The following is a 22,647-nucleotide window of genomic DNA, read 5'->3' as shown; positions in this document are numbered from 1 at the left end:
ATCTGGATACTCGTTGTGGGGATCTTTGGAGGATTCCAGTTGAGTAGAATTGTCCTCCGCAGGAATGTATCTTGGATGGTCTACTAGACCACGAAGCATAGACCTGTTCAAGAGCGGACCACCTGGGAACACCTATTTTGCCATCATTGATTATGTTTTTATAGATTTCAAGACTGGGAAAGGTTAGGTCATAAAACCAGGTGTCACAGTCTCTTCTGTGACAGATGTCAGGAGATCAAGGAGACTGGCGGAGCGTGGAGGAATCTAACAGTCTCTTTGGTTACTCTTTATTCAGTGTTTGCTTGTGACCTCATCCCCTGTTTCAGGTTTAGCTTAGTACTCATTACTCTACCCTATTTAGTGTTGCCCCACCCTTCTGACTGTGCGGTAGATAGCTTAATTTGGGTTTGGCTGAGCTGGTGTGAGGTTGTCTCTGGTGTTCCTGCTCGTCAATCACTACAGAAGTTAAGTGTCACGTTTGTTTGTGTTTTGTTTCCCCTTCCTTGCTTGTTGTTACTAGGCCTCAGGGAGACGCCTGTTCCTTCATCGGGGAAGGAACAGGTTGCCTCAGCCCTGACAATATTCTTAGGGCTCTCTAGGGTCTCCAGGGTCCAGGGTATGTGCATTTCTACCTTCAAGGGGTGCCCATACGGTTAAGAGTCAGGGCCAGGAGTAGGGTTACTAGTAGGTGACCTTTTCCTCTCCCTAGCGTTGCGGCCTAGTGGTTTTCCCTTTCCCTCCTGGTTGTCAGTTTGGTGTTTCCTCCTATACCTCATCCGTGACACCAGGACTTAAAAGACAGGATATTGATAGACACATAGTCTGCGATCTCCATACGGGAACCTTTCCAATTCATGAAATCGAAGCTAAGAATTCATTTCCAGCCAACGTGCAACAGGTGTGAGTGCGGGAAAAGTGCATCTGGCTGCAGCTCATACTTCACATAGCAGTCTAATCAAAACTTTCATCTGTCACGGCTGCCTTAGATACTACTCGCAAACAAAGCCGATTAACTCCTCATAGGCTGGATGTAGCGGAGCTCAGTTTGTTGCCTGGACCATTCATGACTGTATCACTTTATCTGTGTTTTAAAATACGACTAAAACCTCCTACATACCAACAATTCAGAGGGTCTGCCTCACAAAAAACAACCCCTTCGAAATAAAAACTGTGTCAACAATGTGATAATTTAAAGGGGCATTCCAGTTATTTCAAGTTATTCCAGTTGAGTAGAATTAGCTACATGGGGGTCCTACCGCCGGGAATCACACTGATCATGAGAACGAGGGTCAAGTGCTCAGCTATTTCCAGCAGTCCCAAAGATATGAAGGCTCGACCTTCTGCTCCATTCATTTTGGGGGTCCCCACAGGGTACATGGCCCCTTTCTCATGATTGGTGAGGATCCCAGCAGTCGGACCCCCACTAGTCTAATAGTTATTCTCTATCCTGTGGATAGGTGTAACATGAAATAACCTTACACAGGGCATATACGCAGTGGATTTTCCACGGTGGAATGGTGGGCAGTAAATCCGCTACATTTTACAATAGCAGCAAAGTTAAGTTGATACTTAATAAATCTCATCCACACAGTGTCTAAAAAATCCGCAGGAATCGTGAGAAATCCGCAATTATAATGGATTTTAAATCCGCATAGTTTAGTTTAAGCTTCAGATTTCAACCTTCCATAGGGTAAAATCCGCAGCAAAATGTGCAACAAATCCAAACTAAACTTTGGTCAAGGATCTTGTCACAGAATTGGGACGTTCATCCAAAGCAAAATCTGCAGCAGATTTCTCCACAGCGTTTTATGCCCACTAGGGGCATGTACGCACAGTGGAAATAGACGTAGTGGTTGTGGGTACTACTACTGCCATGGTATCTGGCCCAAATCACTGAGATTTAACAGGCCATGGTTTCAACTAAGAAAATTGCTGTTGAAAACAATGGGAAGCATATTGGAAGCATTTTTTTTACGTGGATTTCAGGGTGGAAAAACTTGGTGAAATCGGAGTACAAAAACCACAGTGTGAACTATGGACACCTTTTTATGATTTCATTTTACTCATTTCAGGCTAAAAATCATTTTTTTCAATTGGTCTTTATTAAAAAATGTTCAGCCATTTTTTAGTTACAATTTTAAAAAACAATCTGTCTATTGTTCAGTCGTTTTTTAAATACAAGGGTTAAAAAATCAGTCTATTTGCAGACTGTCGCTCCTGATAAGGCTACATGCACACGACCGTGTGTGTTTTGCGGTCCGCAAACTGCGGTTCTGCAAAAAAAAACGGATGACGTTCCGTATGGCATCCGTTTTTTTTTTGGCGGATCCGTTTTTTTTGCGGATCCATTATAATAATGCCTATCCTTGTCCGCAAACTAGAAAAAAATAGGACATGTTCTATTTTTTTTGCAGAGCAACGGAACGAACATACTGATGCGGACAGCACGCGGTGTGCCGTCCGCGTTTTTTGCGGACCCATTGAAATGAACGGGTCCGCATCCTATCCGCAAAAAAAAAAAACGGATCGGACACGGAAAAAAAATACGGTCGTGTGCATGAAGCCTAAGAATGTGGCTTAAATGAGTGTTTAGGAGGTCAGGAGATCAGAGATAAGGCTTCACACGAGATGTCAGCTGACAGGACTGAGAAGTGATAGTCTTCAAACAGACTGATTCTTTAACATTTGTATCTCAAAAATGGCTGAACAGATTTTTGGCCCAAAATGAGCCCAATAAGGGTTGTCAGTGTGGGAACCCCGCAGGCAGAGAACTATTAAACTGCGTCCCAAGGGGTAATCCATTGGTTTCAATGGGCAAATAGAGTCCTCCAGACTGACAGCTGCCCCATGCCATGGCTCTCTGCTATGTGTCTTTACCAGATCAGCTTGTAATATATTAGGGGATTGCATTATAGGCAATTCCCCAACATATATCCATTAACCAAATCACTAACTGAAGTGGAGGCAGCTGCAAGGAAATCAAACTCCCCACAGCTGCTGCCTGCAGAGTCCAAGCCCATCTTTAGGACACCATTGATCAGTCCATTGCAACAACCCCTCTGCTCTGCTCTCTCCAGTCACAGGATACCAAGCCGATATACTACCAAAGCTCCAAAGACGCAACTACTGGGACCTTGATTTACCCGCATCTGCCCTCTCGCTCGCTCTCAAAAAGACGCATTCAAGTTCCAGGCGTAAATTAGGAAATCACTCTATGAAGAAGCCGTCTTGCAAGCAATTGCCTCGTGCACAATACAAAGTCCGCTCTGCTACATTTCTCTGGTTTCCAAAGCGCGCCATTTGCCTGTCAAGTTAATTAATTGCTGCCAGGTTTTACATGCGATGGCACAGCAAATATCATTAGCAGCCTTTCATAAACTGTGTGCGGCTGGCTTAGAGGAGCCGGCGAGAATAACAGCGAATTCCTGAACAAGATCCTTAAGGAAAACGTGTAAAGACAACCATAATCACGCCGATCTGTCTAACAAGACAACGTAAATTACAAGCATAGGTGGAAAAAAGTTTTATTTTTTTCCTTCTCCCAGATATGTTCCAATAATTAGGTGCATGAGTGATGCCCAATTGTTCGCCGGCAATGTTTTCAAAACCGTAACGTTTGTCTGTACGGCCGGCTCACAATGCAGCGGCGGGGCGGCTTTGTGCGGAGTTGATCGCCCGTATCATTCTGTTTAATGCTTATCCACAGCTGAATTCCTTCTTCAGAAAGAAGCTTCTTTTGTGCCCATTGAGACTCAAAGGGAGGCTCACAAAAAACATCATCTGACCAACAATACAAGTCCACCACCCCCCTCCTCCCGAAGGTAGGAAGGAAAGTTTGGCAGATCCGCAGGAATGTAAAAAGATCTTTACTAAAAACTTTAGGCGGGACGTAGGGTCTAAATTTGCTTGACTTTGAAAATGTAAAATTTTTTCAAATATTGTAAGGAAGTTTTTGTGAAAAATTTCCAAATGTTTTTTGGTTTGGGCTGGGTTCGTTCAGTGGGAGGGAAGTAGACGAAGTTGAATTCGATCCGAATTTCAGGAAAGATTGGATTCGCACCTAATCCGAATTTCCTCACGCTTCGTGGTAACGAATCGCATTTTTTCCTAAAATGACTGCTGCACGTGTGAGGACCTGGAGCAAGGAACTCTGGGAAGGCGGGATCACCCATAATGCCATGCATGCAGCCAATCAGCAGCCAGCCAGCCCCTGTGATGTCACAGTCCTATAAATAACGTCAGCCATCTTGGATTCAGCCATTTTCCAGTGTACTTAGTGCAGGGAGAGACGTCCGCAGGCGCTAGGGACAGTGCTAGGAAAGACTTTATTGTGCTAAAAAATACGATTTACAAGTTCAGGGAAAGATTATTCAAGGTGTAAGGAAAGGATAGGGAGGAATCATTCCACAGCATTTATGTAGAACAGGGTTCAGTCGGGGAGGTTACAGCCTGGGTAATAGGAACAATCCTATTACACCTTGCTGCACTGACTGCGGATCCAAATTGCCCTTATACAGCTCTGTAATTCCAGCAAACCGTTCTTGTTATTACGGTGCAAGTGCTGTGTGATACAGCCATTAACAGGGTTTATTACAAGGAAATATTTCTACGTCTTATTTGCCCTTGTGCGGGGCAGTTATATGTTCTAAAGCATTTTTTGGCTTGTATTAGTCGGGAAAAAAAGGGCTTATTAGCCGTTGTGTGGTGAAGTGCGAAAATTACAGCTCTTTTTGTCGTGTAATAGTGGCAAAAGAAAAATAGATTTGCCGTTAAGCGGTGCAGTTATATGTTCTAAAGCCCTTTTTTGCGTGTATTAATGGCACAGAAAAAGTATTTGCCGTTGTGTGGGTAAAGTGAGAAAATTACAGACTTTTTTGGGGTGTTTTAATTTCCTTTTTATTTATTTATTAGATTTTTTGGGCATTAGCAATACTGATGGATTACTGCCCAAACGCTGACCGAGTGAAGGCGGATGCTCAACATACAGGATGCATTTTTTGTGGGTTATTGTTCTGACGGATCAGAGGAAGAGCAAAATAATCAGAGACGTCAACACAAACTTACTGCTGACCCCCTCTCCACTCTGTCGGGGGGCTCTACTTGTATAAGCGTTTAATAGAACAGGTTCTGTAGACATCGATGTGGAATCAGCTGACGACGGAGTAAAAGGAGTGCGCTTCTTCTTGGCGCTAACATCGACCTGTAAGGCTGAGTTCACACTTGAGTTATTTGGTCAGTTTTGGCCCCGTGACTGTCCAAATAAGTGAAGTGTGCAGCGATTCTAAGAGCGACGCCTGTCATCTGCATGTCATACGGACTCACAGTATTATTTCACTACCAAAGCAGACTCCCTATGTGTGTTACTGCAAGGCACAGTGTTCTACACCACTATACAGGCACAGTGTTCTACACCACTATACAGGCACAGTGTTCTACATCACTATACAGGCACAGTGTTCTACACCACTATACAGGCACAGTGTTCAACACCACTATACAGGCACAGTGTTCTACACCACTATACAGGCACAGTGTTCTACACCACTATACAGGCACAGTGTTCTACACCCCTATACAGGCACAGTGTTCTACACCACTATACAAGCACAGTGTTCTACACCACTATACAGGCACAGTGTTCTACACCACTATACAGGCACAGTGTTCTACACCACTATACAGGCACAGTGTTCTACACCACTATACAGGCACAGTGTTCTACACCACTATACAGGCACAGTGTTCTACACCACTATACAGGCACAGTGTTCTACACCCCTATACAAGCACAGTGTTCTACACCACTATACAGGCACAGTGTTCTACACCACTATACAGGCACAGTGTTCTACACCGCTATACAGGCACAGTGTTCTACACCACTATACAGGCACAGTGTTCTACATCACTATACAGGCACAGTGTTCTACACCGCTATACAGGCACAGTGTTCTACATCACTATACAGGCACAGTGTTCTACACCACTATACAGGCACAGTGTTCTACACCCCTATACAGGCACAGTGTTCTACACCGCTATACAGGCACAGTGTTCTACACCACTATACAGGCACAGTGTTCTACACCACTATACAGGCACAGTGTTCTACACCACTATACAGGCACAGTGTTCTACACCACTATACAGGCACAGTGTTCTACACCACTATACAGGCACAGTGTTCTACACCACTATAGAGGCACAGTGTTCTACACCACTATACAGGCACAGTGTTCTACACCGCTATACAGGCACAGTGTTCTACATCACTATACAGGCACAGTGTTCTACACCACTATACAGGCAGAGTGTTCTACACCACTATACAGGCACAGTGTTCTACACCACTATACAGGCACAGTGTTCTACACCACTATACAGGCACAGTGTTCTACACCACTATACAGGCACAGTGTTCTACACCACTATACAGGCACAGTGTTCTACACCACTATACAGGCACAGTGTTCTTCACCACTATACAGGCACAGTGTTCTACATCACTATACAGGCACAGTGTTCTACACCACTATACAGGCACAGTGTTCTACACCACTATACAGGCACAGTGTTCTACACCCCTATACAGGCACAGTGTTCTACACCACTATACAGGCACAGTGTTCTACATCACTATACAGGCACAGTGTTCTACACCGCTATACAGGCACAGTGTTCTACACCGCTATACAGGCACAGTGTTCTACACCACTATACAGGCACAGTGTTCTACACCACTATACAGGCACAGTGTTCTACACCCCTATACAGGCACAGTGTTCTACACCACTATACAGGCACAGTGTTCTACACCACTATACAGGCACAGTGTTCTACACCACTATACAGGCACAGTGTTCTACACCACTATACAGGCACAGTGTTCTACACCGCTATACAGGCTCTCTGCAGCCAGGAAATAGCAGTTTTTTAACGCGATTCGCTGCAAATAAATTCAGGTTTTTTTTAAATTCGGCAAACCGGCCGAATCAAATTTTTTTTACAAATTTGCTCATCTCTAATACTAAGCAATCCAGCTCTGCCTGGACACTAACTACCAAGAAGGAAGACGGCAGGTGAGATTTAGTAGATATTGGGATGCCCACTAGATAAATCCAGAAAGTCACTAGCGCAGTCATTAAACGTGAGTGAGGCAGGTACATTTTTGGGGAAAGAATTTAAAGCAGAGGAGAAAAAGTTTGGGGGTTTGGATCTTGGGTTGGGTTTGGCATAGTAGGTGAATTAAGATTTAGTAGGTATTGGGATGCCCATTGGCTATATCCATGAAGTTTTTCAAAAACTGGAAGCGTGCCACCAGCGAAGTCATTAAAAGTGAGTACGGCAGGTACATTTTTGGAGGAAACATTTCCAGCAGAAAACACAAAGTTTTGGGGTTTGGATCTTGGATTGGGATGATGGGTGTCTTGAGATTTAGTAAGTATTGAGATGCCCACTGGATATAGCCATAAAATCTTTCAAAAACTGGAAGCAGGTCTCCAGCGCAGTCACTAAACGAGATTGAAGTGGGTACAGCAGATCTCTTCACAAATGGAGAGATCTGGTACGGTCCTGTGTTACCCAAAAATATTCTGTTCTTACAAAAAATTCTCAAAGACTACATTCCTATAGAGGGTAATGCCAAGTACCCAAAAAGTGGGTGTAATTAAATCAAAATGAGCATGGCTTCAACAGTGGCATCATATGATATCACCAACATACGATTATACAGTGGTCAAATTTTACTCACAGTGAAGAAAAACTGCCCTATGGTGTGCTGAAGTATTAACACTCTAAAGTGCATAAATAATACCGCCATTGCTATGCAGAAATAATACAGCACTGAAATCATAAAAAGTCATTATAATAATATACACAAATGCCATATGCTGTTCACATGCACACAGGCCAGGATCATGGATAAGGGAGGTAGGCAGGTGTCTAGGGCACAGTTCTCCACCGCTATAGGGGCACTATTATGGCAGGCACCTATGTTGTATATACAGTCCTGATCAAAAGTTTAAGACCACTTGAAAAATCATATTTTACATTGTTGGATCTTAACAAGGTTCCAAGTAGAGCTTCAACATGCAACAAGAAGAAATGATAGTGAGACAAAACATTTTTTGAGCATTCAATTAATTGAAAATAACGATTAAACTGAAACAGGCTGTTTTTCAGCTGATCCAAATTTTAGGACCACATGCCTTTAAAAGGCCAATTCTGTGCAAAGATGTGGATTCGTTGTCATCTTCTGTCAGGTAGTCACACGTTGTGATGGCAAAGGCAAAAAAACTCTCCCTTTTTGAACGTGGTCGGGTTGTTGAAGTGCATGAGCAGGGTCTCTCACAGCGCGCCATCGCTGCTGAGGTGGGACGCAGTAAGACAGTCATTTGGAATTTCTTAAATGATCCTGAGGGTTATGGAACAAAAAAGTCAAGTGGAAGACCCAAAAAAATTTCATCAGCACTGAGCCGGAGGATACAATTGGCTGTCCGTCAAGACACTGGACGATCCTCGACCCAAATTAAGGCCCTTACTGGTGCTGACTGCAGCCCCATAACCATCAGACGGCATATGAGACTGAAGGCCTTCAAAAACAAAAAATGTCTTCAAAGCCCTCGTCTCCTTGAACGCCACAGAACTGGTCGTTTGGACTTTGCAAGAGAGCACCAAACATGGGACATTCAAAGGTGGAAGAAAGTTTTATTCTCTGATGAGAAAAAAATTAACCTTGATGGTCCTGATGGTTTCCAACGTTACTGGCATGACAAGCAGATCCCACCTGAGATGTTTTCTACGCGCCACAGTGGAGGGGGCGCCATAATGGTCTGGGGGGCTTTTTCCTTCAGTGGAACAATGGAGCTTCAGGAAGTGCAGGGGCGTCAAACGGCCGCTGGCTATGTCCAGATGTTGCAGAGAGCATTCCTCATGACTGAGGGCCCTCGTCTGTGTGGTAACGACTGGGTTTTTCAACAGGACAACTCTACAGTACACAATGCCCGCAGGACAAGGGACTTCTTCCAGGAGAATAACATCACTCTTTTGGCCCATCCTGCGTGTTCCCCTGATCTAAATCCAATTGAGAACTTTTGGGGATGGATGGCAAGGGAAGTTTACAAAAATGGACAACAGTTCCAGACAGTAGATGGCCTTCGTGCAGCCGTCTTCACCACTTGGAGAAATGTTCCCACTCACCTCATGGAAACGTTTGCATCAAGCATGCCGAAACGAATTTTTGAAGTGATAAACAATAACGGCGGAGCTTCTCATTACTGAGTTCATGTTTGAAAGTTGGATTTCTGTTTTGGGGGGGTTTAGTTTTTTTTTGGAGGTGTGGTCCTAAACTTTTGATCAGCTGAAAAACTGCCTGTTTCAGTTTATTCGTTGTTTTTATTAAATTAAATGCTCAAAAAATGTTTTGTCTCACTCCCATTTCTTATTGTTGCATGTTGAAGCTCTACTTGGAACCTTGTTAAGATCCATCCTAAATATGATTTTTTGCCATTTTTCAAGTGGTCTTAAACTTTTGATCAGAACTGTATATGTGGTTGGAACAACTGTTTTGGAACTACTATATGGAACCTACTAGTGTTTAAGCTTCAGTATTTTAATATACTACCATCACTTGGACATACCCATAAAGTGGGTGGTACAACCATGTGGATGTAATATGATTGGGAGGTGTGGCTAAGATAATAAGAGGACGGGATTGTAGCTGAGAAATCTCAAGCACCAGGTGTTTCTGGGTTTCCAGATCTGAGGCTCTTGAACATCTTGACATCATTATTGTGGTTCCTGAAAAGGAAGTTACCTGCCTAGCCTGACCTATAAAGAAAAGGGTGTAGTTAGAAGGGGTGGGGGAAGGACTAAGGAACCCAAACCATGTCTAGTGGAGGTTGAGAAGGATTCAAGACCAGGTTAAAAAAAACTTGTAGTTTTTAGGTTGTGTTTCAAGGTTTGGAGAGTTGAGGTTGAGTAAGGAAGGTAATTCCAAGAAAGACGGTAGAGAGAAAGCCCAGAGTGGTGGAAAGAAGATGGAATGGGTAGGGCAATCGTTGCGTGTAGGACGGACTTAGTAGGATAATTATATTGTCTATGTATTTGAAAGTCATTGACGTTATTTTTCCAAGAAATTATACATTCTTAGTTTGGAACTTGGGTTGTGCAGCATGGTAAGCTGATTCTGAGTTGGAGATGTCTGGAGGCTTTCACAGTCTGGTTTGAAAGAGGAAAGTAAACCTGCCCCCAAGGAACCAAGTTTGAGAAGATGGAAAGATGTCATCAATGGAAACATTAAACTTTCTTGTTCATGCTCACTCTTCGATAGACAGCCAGGAACTTTAGACGGTAGGGTCCCGAGAGTGGCCGCCAAGGGCAAGATGAACATATAAAGGACACCAAAAACCAAATGAGTGGATGAGCTGGCAAAGAAGAATGGCAGAGATGAAGACGAGGACCAAGGACTGATCCTTAGGGTGCACCGAAAGATGAAGATTGAGGGTAAGCAGTTTTCTTTAGTATCCTTTGCCAAGAGAAGACTGGGAAAAAAAAATAATGCAGTATTTTATTCCACCTCCAGGTGTCACTATAACTAGTCAGTGACCAGACAGTAACAGAAGGACCCTGACAGTGTCCACTGAACGATAACAGTATTGTCATGCATGGGGAGATACTCACAGCCATTTGATGCTCTGGCAAATCCTCGTATGAAGAATGAACGTTAATACGGTCCCAATAAAAAAATGAATCTTCATTTTGTAGAGTGAGAAAAAATCCAAAGCAGAAAAAAGGTCCAAGGTTGGTAAACTCCAAAAAATCAATGAGGTATCTCTGCTATATCCTGGGAACCAAGGGAGGAACCTATGGAAGAGACAAACATTTATAATAAATATATACGGGTCACTTACTGCCATGCAATATCAGTGGGTGTAATTAAATATATAACAGGTTCCTTTAATAACAATCACATTAAGCACTTCTCCTCTGTGCCCGTAAAATCCTGCGCCTGCGCCGTCCCGTTTAGTATTCGGTGCAGGCGCAGTGAGTGAAGCCAGCCGCAGGAGAGCGTCCTTCACTGACTGCGGCTACGCCGAATACTAAACGGGACGGCGCAGGCGCGGGATTTTGCGGTTACAGAGGAGAAGTAGGACGTCAATCAACTGGACATGGGCGTGCCAAAGGGTAAGAAGACGGAGCCTCTAGGAGCTGCAGCAACGCCCCACTGGCTCATTAGCATATTATATACGTCATTATTTTGAGGGATCGACGGGAGGCAGTTCTGTTCTGCTGTACATCGCCCATGTCTGCCAGATACATAACCATTATTCTGATGACAGAAACCCTTTAAATGTAACATAAAAATGTAAAAATGTGTCATTTTCTGTTCCCTTTAATTCCTTTTTTTTTCTTTTTATTGAACAATAATATTTCCATAGAAAATAAAACATTAAAATTAATTTCCATCCCCCCCCCCCGACAACAAAGGACGGGACAGAAATGAAAGATTCCATTCTCCCCTTACCTTAAACCATTTATCCTCAGAATTTCTTTGTTTGTATAAGACGTTTTCATACCTGTTCTCTTTAAATCCTATAAATGAAGTATAAGAATTTCTGTGTCCCTGTAACCCCCCCCCCCCCTTCCTATAGGACGGCGTATGGCTTGGATTACTTGCCGATTGCTCTCTACATCTGGTCGGCTTCGGATATCTGTTTATTTATGCTGCATATATTTCATACCAGGGAAGCAGAAATCTAATGTAACACCTCGACCCTCATCAGACTGCACTGTAAATGGCTGTCCATACAGTGGGGGTAAGGGGAGCGCCCCCTAACACGGCCTCTCATTATTAGGGGGGGGGGTATCTTCTCCACAGATGTGACACTTGTCTGATAAAATATATAGAAGGGTCTCAGGTGACAGCGATCTCTCTCCTCTCTTCGCCTCATTTACTCTATTTCTCCGGAGTACAAACACAGGGCAGATTCAGCCCCTCGTCTGGACCCCCTAATGGGGTCTACTCACCCACAGGCTTCAGGACGGGGAACATTATGGAGATAAATGAAGGATTAATCAGCAGCGGATTATACAGCAGTCTGGAGTAAGAGATACAAAGTGGTGTCCAAGAAATAGATAGCTAAGGTGGAGGACAGACAGACCGAGAGACAGACAGACCGACAGACAGACTGATAGATAGATAGATAGATAGATAGATATTAGATAGATAGATAGATAATAGATAGATAATAGATAAATAGATAGATAGATAATAGATAATAGATAGATAGATAATAGATAATAGATAGATAATAGATAGATAATAGATAGATAGATATTAGATAGATAGATAGATAATAGATAGATAATAGATAGATAGATAATAGATAGATAGATATAACATAGATAGATAATAGATAGATAGATAATAGATAGATAGATAGATAGATAATAGATATGAGATAGATAGATAATAGATAGATAGATAATAGATAGATAATAGATAGATATAACATAGATAGATAATAGATAATAGATAGATAGATAGATAGATAGATAGATAGATAGATAGATAATAGATAGATAATAGATAGATAGATAGATAATAGATAGATAGATAGATAGATAGATAGATAATAGATAGATAATAGATAGATAGATAATAGATAGATAGATAATAGATAGATAGATAGATAGATAGATAGATAGATAGATAGATAGATAATAGATAATAGATAGATAATAGATAGATAGATAATAGATAGATAGATAGATAGATAGATAATAGATAGATAGATAATAGATAGATAGATAGATAGATAGATAGATAGATAGATAATAGATAGATAATAGATAATAGATAGATAATAGATAATAGATAGATGATAGATAGATAGATAGATAGATAATAGATAGATAATAGATAGATAGATAGATAGATAGATAGATAGATAGATAATAGATAGATAATAGATAATAGATAATAGATAATAGATAGATAGATAATAGATAGATAGATAGATAATAGATAATAGATAGATAATAGATAGATGGATAATAGATAGATAATAGATAGATGGATAATAGATAGATAATAGATAGATAGATAGAGGGGCGGTTTGGCCATAGACCCTACAGGGATATTTCCTGGTGGGCCGAACCCTAGAAGGACCACCCAAGCCCTCCTCACGGCCGCAGCCAGGTAGATAATGATCGGCTTCTCTCCCACGTTCCTGGCCGGCAGCCGCAAGTCTCCTCCTGAAGTCAACTCTATCTATATCCTCAGGACAGCGATACAGTTGAATACTGTGGCGCAGGTGGCGGCATGTTGTGCCGCGCTGTGGTGTTTGGTTCAGCTGGGCGGTATATTGCTCTGCACTATGGTATTGCTGGTCCTGCCTACTTCTGTACGCCATCCTCCACACCAGACGTTTCCTGCTTCCAGGCCGTGAACAAGGTCTCGGGATGAGACCGAAACGTTGGCCTTAAGTCTCATTTTTGTGGATGGATTAATAAATAATTAACTACTCAATTCGAGTGCCGCGGTTTAATATTCTTTAATATTCTTTATATACTTCTGTACGCCCGACCTGTCGCCACTTTCACGTTTTTTTCTGGGGGCCACTTTCAGTTTCCAATCGGCCCCTGGGTAGACAGTCTCTGCGCCCTCCTCTGTCATCCATTGCTTTGCTCACATTGTTTGAATGTCTCTCCGTTTTCCTCATTTATCTTTCGTTCTTCCCGATTTATTCGTTTATTGTTAGATTTTTTTTCCTAATGTCTTGAAACTATTTGCATTAGAAACCACAGGACGTTTTCTTCTATTGTGTAATGTCCTGAGTGATAAGGGGGATAACTCTGTTGCCGCAGGTTACCTGTGTTAACCCCTAAGTGTACTTGTATTACTGAGGTTTTCTAGAGGACCCCTCCCCCCATCTGTCCTCCTGACGGCTGGCTGTACCTGGTCCTGCAGCTCAGTCCTGTTCCAGTGATTGGCACTATGCGTACAGGTGGCGCTATGTCTGTGTCTCCCCTGCTCACTGTCGCCCCCCAGTGGACACTGCACGCTGTATGCTTAGTGGTACCTAAGTAACCAGACACCTATGGAAGTCTTCCTCTAACCCTGGATCCCACTGGTCCTAGACTGGACAGAGCAGCCGTCATATGGGACCGAAACATTACCATACAGCATCCCAACAGGCTTAGATACAGCATCCCAGCACACAGTATCACAATAGGCTTAGATACACCAGCTATGCATACAGTATCGAGCACAGTAGTTGCGATTTGCAAGTCAGCAGACAGCATCACAGATGTGACCTGAGAGGCTTAGATACAGCAGCTCTGCATATAGTATCACATGATAGGCTTAGATACACCAGTTCTGGATACAGTATCACATGATATGCTTAGATACACCAGTTCTACATGTAGCATCACATAATAGGCTTAGATACACCAGCTCTGCATGATAGGCTTAGATACACCAGTTCTGCATGTAGTATCACACGATAGGCTTAGATACACCAGCTATGCATATAGTATCACACAATAGGCTTAGATACACCAGCTCTGCATGTAGTATCACATGATAGGCTTAGATACACCCGTTCTGCATGTAGTATCACAGGAAAGGCTTAGATACACCAGCTCTGCATGTAGTATCACACGATATGTGTGATACTATATGAAGAGCTGGTGTATCTAAGCCTAGCAGTTGAAGATACATCAGCTCATAAATTCCCCCAAATAGATTAATGATAATACTATATAATGGCCGATGATGTTCTGCTCTGGAGTGTGAGAGATGGACAGTAATACCGCTCTAACACTGCCATACAGCTGTTACACTGAACACACAATAGCGCCATACGGTACATCATTTTGGCGCACATTTAGAAGGTCCGAGCACCAGGAAAATGAAGCCTCTGCAGAGAAGAATCCGGAGTAGATTTCACAGATTCTCAGGAGAAGGCCTCATGCACACGACCGTTGTGTGTTTTGCGGTCCACAAACTGCGTATCTGCAAAAAACGGATTTCATCCGCGTGCGTTCCGCAATTTGAGGAACGGTGCGGACAGCCATTAATATAACTGCCTATTCTTGTCCGCAAAACGGACAAGAACAGGACAGGTTATATATTTTTTGGCGGGGCCACGGAACAGAGCAACGGATGCGAAAAGCACACGGAGTGCTGTCCGCGTCTTTTGCATCCCCACTGAAGTGAACGGGTCGCAAAACCTGTGGCTCGGATGCAGACCAGAACAACGGTCGTGTGCATGAGGCCGAAGGTGTTTCTGGCTGCACCAGGTTTATCCTCCAGCCGGAGCCCATGTGATATCTGGATCATGTCTGGACAACCTGACTTAGTTTACGCCATCTGTGACCACGCCCCCTTCTGACTAAGTCACACCCACTGCCCGCTAAGTCACAACGATGTAAAACGGGAATATCCCTTTGATGTACTGTCTAGCAGTGGATGATTTGTCAGCCTCCAGCTGTCGCAAAACTACAACTCCCATCATATCCTAAAAGCTGTACACTGTATTTTTGCAGCTGGTTTGTGTGTGTGTGGAGGGAAGACCCGCAATCACTGCCTGTAACGATGACCCTCCGGGCTGTTTGTTCAGCCCTTGTATCCATAGGTGCTAATAAACCGTCGCATCATGAGGCCTCTGGCAGATTTTACGTCTCCTACTGTGCCTTTAAGAAAAGATTTAAGGTGGATCCCAACCATTATAAAGAATGTCTTCTCTGTCCACCTACTCCACCCAACATCCCCACTGAATAACGGAGTAGGATGTGAAGCCCTTTGATACGGCGCGCCTTCATTTAAAGGACGGCTCTTTGTTGTTTTTTTCAGCAACCATGAACCCCTCCCCCTTAGGCCTCATGCACACGGCCGTATGTATTTTGCGGTCCGCTAAAAACGGATCCGCAAAAAATTCGGATAACGTCCGTGTGCATTCCGTATTTTGCGGAACGGAACAGCTGGCCCCTAATAGAACAGTCCTATCCTTGTCTGTTATGTGGACAGTAATAAGACATGTTCTATCTTTTTGCAGAACGGACATACGAAAACGGAATGCACACGGAGTAACTTCCGTTTTTTTTTTGCAGACCCATTGAACTGAAAGATTCCGCATACGGTCCACAAAAAAAAAAAACAGAGCAGACACGGAAAGGAAATACGTCCGTGAGCCCTTAAATTGAAGTTCAGATGCAACGGCGTACTGTCCGCGTCTTTTGCGGCCCCATTGAAATGAATGGGTCCACACGCTTTCTGCAAAATTGCGGAACGTAGGCGAACCCATTCATGCGGTCGTGTGAATGAGCCCTAAAGCAGGAATGCCCACCCTGCGGCCCTCCAACTGTTGCAAAACTACAAGTTCCATCATGCCTGGACGGCCTTCAGCTATCAGGGCATGCTGGGAGTTGTAGTTTTGCAGCAGCTGGAGGTCCGCAGCTCGGGCATCCCTGCTCTAAATCCTGTATTACACAGCCAATGTGCCCTCCCCGCAATCGCCTGTATTACATGCAGCGATCTCCTCCGCAGCATGAAGAGGAACAATCGCTATGCCATCGCTCGTCTATAGATGTGCATCCTCAGCATTCCTGTTTATGAATAGAATGCGAGTACCGCAGTATATACTGACACACAAGCAGTAAAGAGGAAGCAGAGGCAATGGGAATTTAGATCCTCATATGGGTGACAACCCCATAGCTGCTGTATTGGTTGTCACCCACTGATTTAAAATTATGATGAGTTATTAGTTATATATCAACCTCTAGGAAAGCTGGGTGACAACCCACATGGCTGCTGTTACAGCTTTCATAGGGGTTGTCACGCAGCTTTTCCAGACTCTCTTGGTGGTCTGGACAATCCTCTCTCCTGTCCTGGATTCAGGCTACACTGTAACAGAATGCAGCTGTGCGAGGAGGACTAGGTCAGGCCCGGATACACTACACATCAGGGCACAGCTAGGAGCACTGACTCCAGCTCAGCTGCATTGTCTGTTGGAGTCTGTGATAGTCTGAACTCCACCTCCTGCCTTATCAGAGAGGCTCATACTGCTGCTCTGTCGTTCCCCTATGCTTTACACTGCAGCTCTGCTTGACCAGCTGCTAAATATCAGCACAAGCAGCATAAGTACTAACTACTACAAGCAAAGCTAGAGGGTTGGGAACCAAGAGAACGACACTTTATATGCACCTCCAATAAAAATGGATCCTGTCAACCCTCTTATTGGACAGGTCAAAACCTTAAAGGGGCGCTCTCTGAAATTCTCTAGCCTATGACAACACTTCCTGGTGGAGGCTGGGCCACTGACAAGCCAATCAGGACCCAGTTTTTTTAATTTTCTAGCAAGAAGAAAACTGATTGGTTGCATGCACAAAATCTCCTCTTATAGAAACACCCCTTTTATGCAAATATGCAAAGCTCCACCTCCTGATCGCCCCGATGTGATAAGCTAAAATCAGGGCTGCCCTTAGGATGGACGGTGCCATGTGTGGTCCCTACTGGTCACCCCCCCCCCTTCATATGTGCTGCCATATAAGTGCCATACAGTATGGTGTCCTAATAACACTGCCATACAGCTGGCTAAATGACAATGCTATACAGCCTCAACATCATCATACACTGCAAAACTGTACCGTACGGCGCCACACGTGTAAATACCGCCATACAGTGCTCACATGGAGCAAATGATACATAAATCAGCCCTATACGATGTCTAAATAATACCGCTATACAATGCATTTTAAAATTTGCAGCTTGTGCCAGGACATTGTTGGCGCCCCCTTTAGGAGCAGTGGCAGAAGTGCCCAGTGCTACAGAGCTGCATTCACAATTCTGCTTCCTGATATTGGAAAAATACGATAAAACTAATATTTTTATCAATATTTATTACACACAGTCACTGGGAGGAGGCAGAGGAAGACAAGGCTTAGCTATTCCTTTCCACAGATGATTTTGCCAGACATAGCAGAGCTGTGTTTGTCAGATACAGTGGAGTTGAATTTGTCAGGATAAAGTAGAAATAAATTGCCCTGATTTAAAAAAAAAAAAATAATAAATAAAAAAAAGATTTTCGTGAGATGCCGACTGGTCAGAATTAGCAGAGCTGAGTGCATATGATGCATTCAAGTCGATTTAGCAGAGCTCAATTTGTCAAGCACTGCGGAATATGGTGGCGCTAAATAATTTTTTTATTTTTATTATTTTATTATTGAAGTCAGCAGTGCCCATTTGGTCAGAATTCCGAGAACTTTTTGCTGATTGACGTTAAAAGCAGAGCCGAGTCTGTCAGGAGCAGCAGAGCTCAGTTTGCTGCAGAGCCGTGTTTTTCAGATGTAGTGGTATTAATTTGGTCAGGATTAGGAGGGTTGTGCGCGTGAGTTATAACAAAGCTGAGTTTGCCATGTAAAAAGGCAGTCGTGTAACTGGTGTAAGTAGCAAAGCTGGGCAGCAGGGTTGTGTTTGTCAGTTGCGCACAGACCGTATTTTGCATCAGCGTCTGATCTGCATTTTGCGCGGATCACATGCCGACCCATTCATTTCTATGGGTCCGCATAAAAGAAATGGACAGAACACGGATGTCATGTGTGCCGTCCGCATCTGTACGGCCGTTCCGCGTACGCGTCCTACTCTGGTCCGTATCGAGGAGGGAATCGCCATTTCTATTGATGGGAGAGAGAAAAATGCAGAAAGCCCACGGAAGGTATCCGTATTTTTTTACGGACTGAAATACAAACAAGCAATGCGATTCAGATGCAGCAGAGCTGATACGGTGCTTTGTTTGTTGTGCATTTACATGAGGCTGCAGATAAACCTAAAAAAAATGTCTAAACTGAAGCGTGCACTGGTAATTATGAGACTCGACTCTGCTACATCGATATCTACAAAACAGAGCTGAAAACAGACCTAGCAATGCTTAACTTCACAAGCGGTCACACTTTGCTACATCTGTAAATGGATACTTTTGAATTAAAAATATTTAGTTTCTGTCTTGTTTCTGTGTTTCTTAAAGTGGAACCATCAGTATTTCATCCATACCAGTTACAGGCGCAGGAGAGATGTGTTTGTCGCTTGCTATAACGCATAGGATGATGTGTTCTTTGTGGTTGTAGTCAGTACTACCGTTAAAGCCTATAGTGAGCCTATCACCCAGCACAAATGAAAATAATAACAAATTCACCTCTGCTACATCTGCATTCACACTTAATCCCATCACATAGTTACAACAGTAAAAAAAAAAAAATTACAAGAAAAAAAAAACAAAGCTCATCAAACATTTCAAAACCAGACGACTTCTCGGGATGGCAGATCAAGGCCTCCTGCACACGAGCGGGTCTGTATTCAGTCCGCAAGCCACGCATCCGCAAAATACCGACACCTTCCACGTGTAATCCGCATTTTTTGCTCCCATTTTTTTACTGCCATTTTTCGCTCCAGGCGTTACATGGAAGCCAAAGGGAATTATTAAATGCAACTGTGCTTTTTGCATTTTTTTTAAGCCATTGATTTTATTTTCCAATGTGCGTTACATTTTTTAACAACATTTTTTTCCATCACTTTTTTGTATACTGCTCTCTGGAGGGACATATACCGTACATTCCTATATAAAACGCAAGACATGCAAAAAAAAAAAATAATAAAATAAAAAAAAACTCTGCACAAATACAATTTTTGAGCAATAAAAGCCCAAAAAAAAAAGAAAAATTTCTGCACAAGTCTGGCGTTCCCAGACATGTTTTGTGGCAGCAGCATTATGGGCTGGGGGTCCCTAAGTCCCCTGTTTGAATGAAGTAGTAGGACGCATGTTGGTCCACAGCTCCATTTAATTCTATGGAACTGGCGGGATAGTGGCCTGCGGACCCCCATTCTTGGGATCACAAGGGGCCCCATGGAAGGGGATAAATGCTGTTGGTGGGTCATTTCTAACAGCAGGCGGACATTGTATCTCACTTGTGTCGACTGAGTGTCCACTCACATCTCCACATACAGCCTCAAAGGACTGACACTCTGTAGTCTAGATATAAAGATAGATAGATAGATAGATAGATAGATAGATAGATAGATAGATAGTAAATAGATAGATGATAGATAGATAGATAGATAGATAGATAGATAGATAGATAGATAGATAGATAGATAGATAATAGATAGATGATAGATAGATAGATAGATAGATAGATAATAGATAGATAATAGATAGATAATAGATAGATAATAAATAAATAATAGATAGATAATAGATAGATAGATAGATAATAGATAATAGATAGATAATAGATAGATAGATAGATAGATAGATAATAGATAGATAATAGATAGATAATAGATAGATAGTAAATAGATAGATAATAAATAAATAATAGATAGATAATAGATAGATAGATAGATAATAGATAATAGATAGATAATAGATAGATAGATAGATAGATAGATAGATAGATAGATAGATAGATAATAGATAATAGATAGATAATAGATAATAGATAGATAGATAGATAATAGATAATAGATAGATAATAGATAATAGATAGATAGATAGATAGATAGATAGATAGATAGATAGATAGATAGATAGATAGATAATAGATAGATAGATAGATAGAAAGATAGATAGATAGATAGATAGATAGATAGATAATAGATAGATAGATAGATAATAGATAGATAATAGATAGATAGGAGATAGATAGATAGATAATAGATAATAGATAGATAATAGATAGATAGATAGATAGATAGATAGATAATAGATAGATAGATAGATAGATAGATAGATAGATAATAGATAGATAATAGATAGATAGATAGATAGATAGATAGATAGATAGATAAATCTTAGACCACCACAGGAGCTGACGTACACACTGTTACTAAGCTAGAACACTAGAAATGTGTGTAGTGACCAGTAAGGGGTAGGCTCACCCATCTTGCACTTACTGGGATATGCCACGAATGTCCGATAGGTGCAGGTCCCACCTATCTCTAGAATGGGGTCCTCAAAGCGAGGAATTAGAGCACCGGACATGTACAGCCTGCTCTCTATTATGGGAGCTCCAAAAAGAGCCAAGCAGGTGTACTCGGGTATTTTCGCCCCTCATTCACTCATAATAGAGATTGCTGGGACCTGCATCTATCAGACATTGGCGGCAAATCAAAGCGATAGGTCAGCAATATGTCAGATAGGACAACCCCTTTAAGCTATACTACAATGAGATGATAATAGATAGCTCTGCAGTGACTTGGGACAAAGACCTATCTTCCTTTTGGAAAAGTCTCTGGTTTGGTTCACATGAGTTAAGTTAGATACACAGCTCAGCAGACAGTATCACACAGGATAGGATTAGATACACAGCTCAGCAGTCAGTATCACACATGATAGCATTAGATACACAGCTCAGCAGACAGTATCACACATGATAGCATTAGATACACAGCTCAGCAGACAGTATCACACAGGATAGGATTAGATACACAGCTCAGCAGACAGTATCACACAGGAGAGGATTAGATACACAGCTCAGCAGACAGTATCACACAGGATAGGATTAGATACACAGCTCAGCAGACAGTATCACACATGATAGCATTAGATACACAGCTCAGCAGACAGTATCACACAGGATAGGATTAGATACACAGCTCAGCAGACAGTATCACACATGATAGGATTAGATACACAGCTCAGCAGACAGTATCACACAGGATAGGATTAGATACACAGCTCAGCAGACAGTATCACACAGGATAGGATTAGATACACAGCTCAGCAGACAGTATCACACAGGAGAGGATTAGATACACAGCTCAGCAGACAGTATCACACAGGATAGGATTAGAAACACAGCTCAGCAGACAGTATCACACAGGATAGGATTAGATACACAGCTCAGCAGACAGTATCACACAGGATAGGATTAGATACACAGCTCAGCAGACAGTATCACACATGATAGGATTAGATACACAGCTCAGCAGGCAGTATCACACAGGATAGGATTAGATACACAGCTCAGCAGACAGTATCACACAGGATAGGATTAGATACACAGCTCAGCAGACAGTATCACACATGATAGCATTAGATACACAGCTCAGCAGACAGTATCACACAGGATAGGATTAGATACACAGCTCAGCAGACAGTATCAGACAGGATAGGATTAGATACACAGCTCAGCAGACAGTATCACACAGGAGAGGATTAGATACACAGCTCAGCAGACAGTATCACACAGGATAGGATTAGATACACAGCTCAGCAGACAGTATCACACAGGATAGGATTAGATACACAGCTCAGCAGACAGTATCACACAGGATAGGATTAGATACACAGCTCAGCAGACAGTATCACACATGATAGGATTAGATACACAGCTCAGCAGGCAGTATCAGACATGATAGGATTAGATACACAGCTCAGCAGACAGTATCACACATGATAGGATTAGATACATAGCTCAGCAGGCAGTATCACACAGGATAGGATTAGATACACAGCTCAGCAGGCTGTATCACACAAGATAGGATTAGATACACAGCTCAGCAGACAGTATCACACATGATAGGATTAGATACACAGCTCAGCAGACAGTATCACACAGGATAGGATTAGATACACAGCTCAG

General features: G+C 42.6%; 1 protein-coding gene across 3 annotated transcripts in view; it reads right to left on the bottom strand.

Annotated features, from left to right (window-relative positions):
* The window catches only part of WNT11 (Wnt family member 11), an 81,338-nt gene that overhangs the window by 48,001 nt on the left and 10,690 nt on the right, over positions 1 to 22,647 (bottom strand). For all 3 annotated transcript variants that reach the window (XM_040426441.1, XM_040426443.1, XM_040426442.1), the window contains exon 2: positions 10,681 to 10,863. In XM_040426441.1, coding sequence (XP_040282375.1) covers positions 10,681 to 10,757 — 77 coding nt within the window. In that variant the 5' untranslated portion in view covers positions 10,758 to 10,863. The remainder of the gene's footprint in view (positions 1 to 10,680; positions 10,864 to 22,647) is intronic.

This window comes from Bufo bufo, chromosome 3, assembly GCF_905171765.1.
Source record: "Bufo bufo chromosome 3, aBufBuf1.1, whole genome shotgun sequence".
NCBI classification, from domain to species: Eukaryota; Metazoa; Chordata; class Amphibia; order Anura; family Bufonidae; genus Bufo; species Bufo bufo.
The sequence above is the reverse complement of the archived record's forward strand: the minus strand, read 5'-3'. Positions and strand labels throughout refer to the sequence as shown.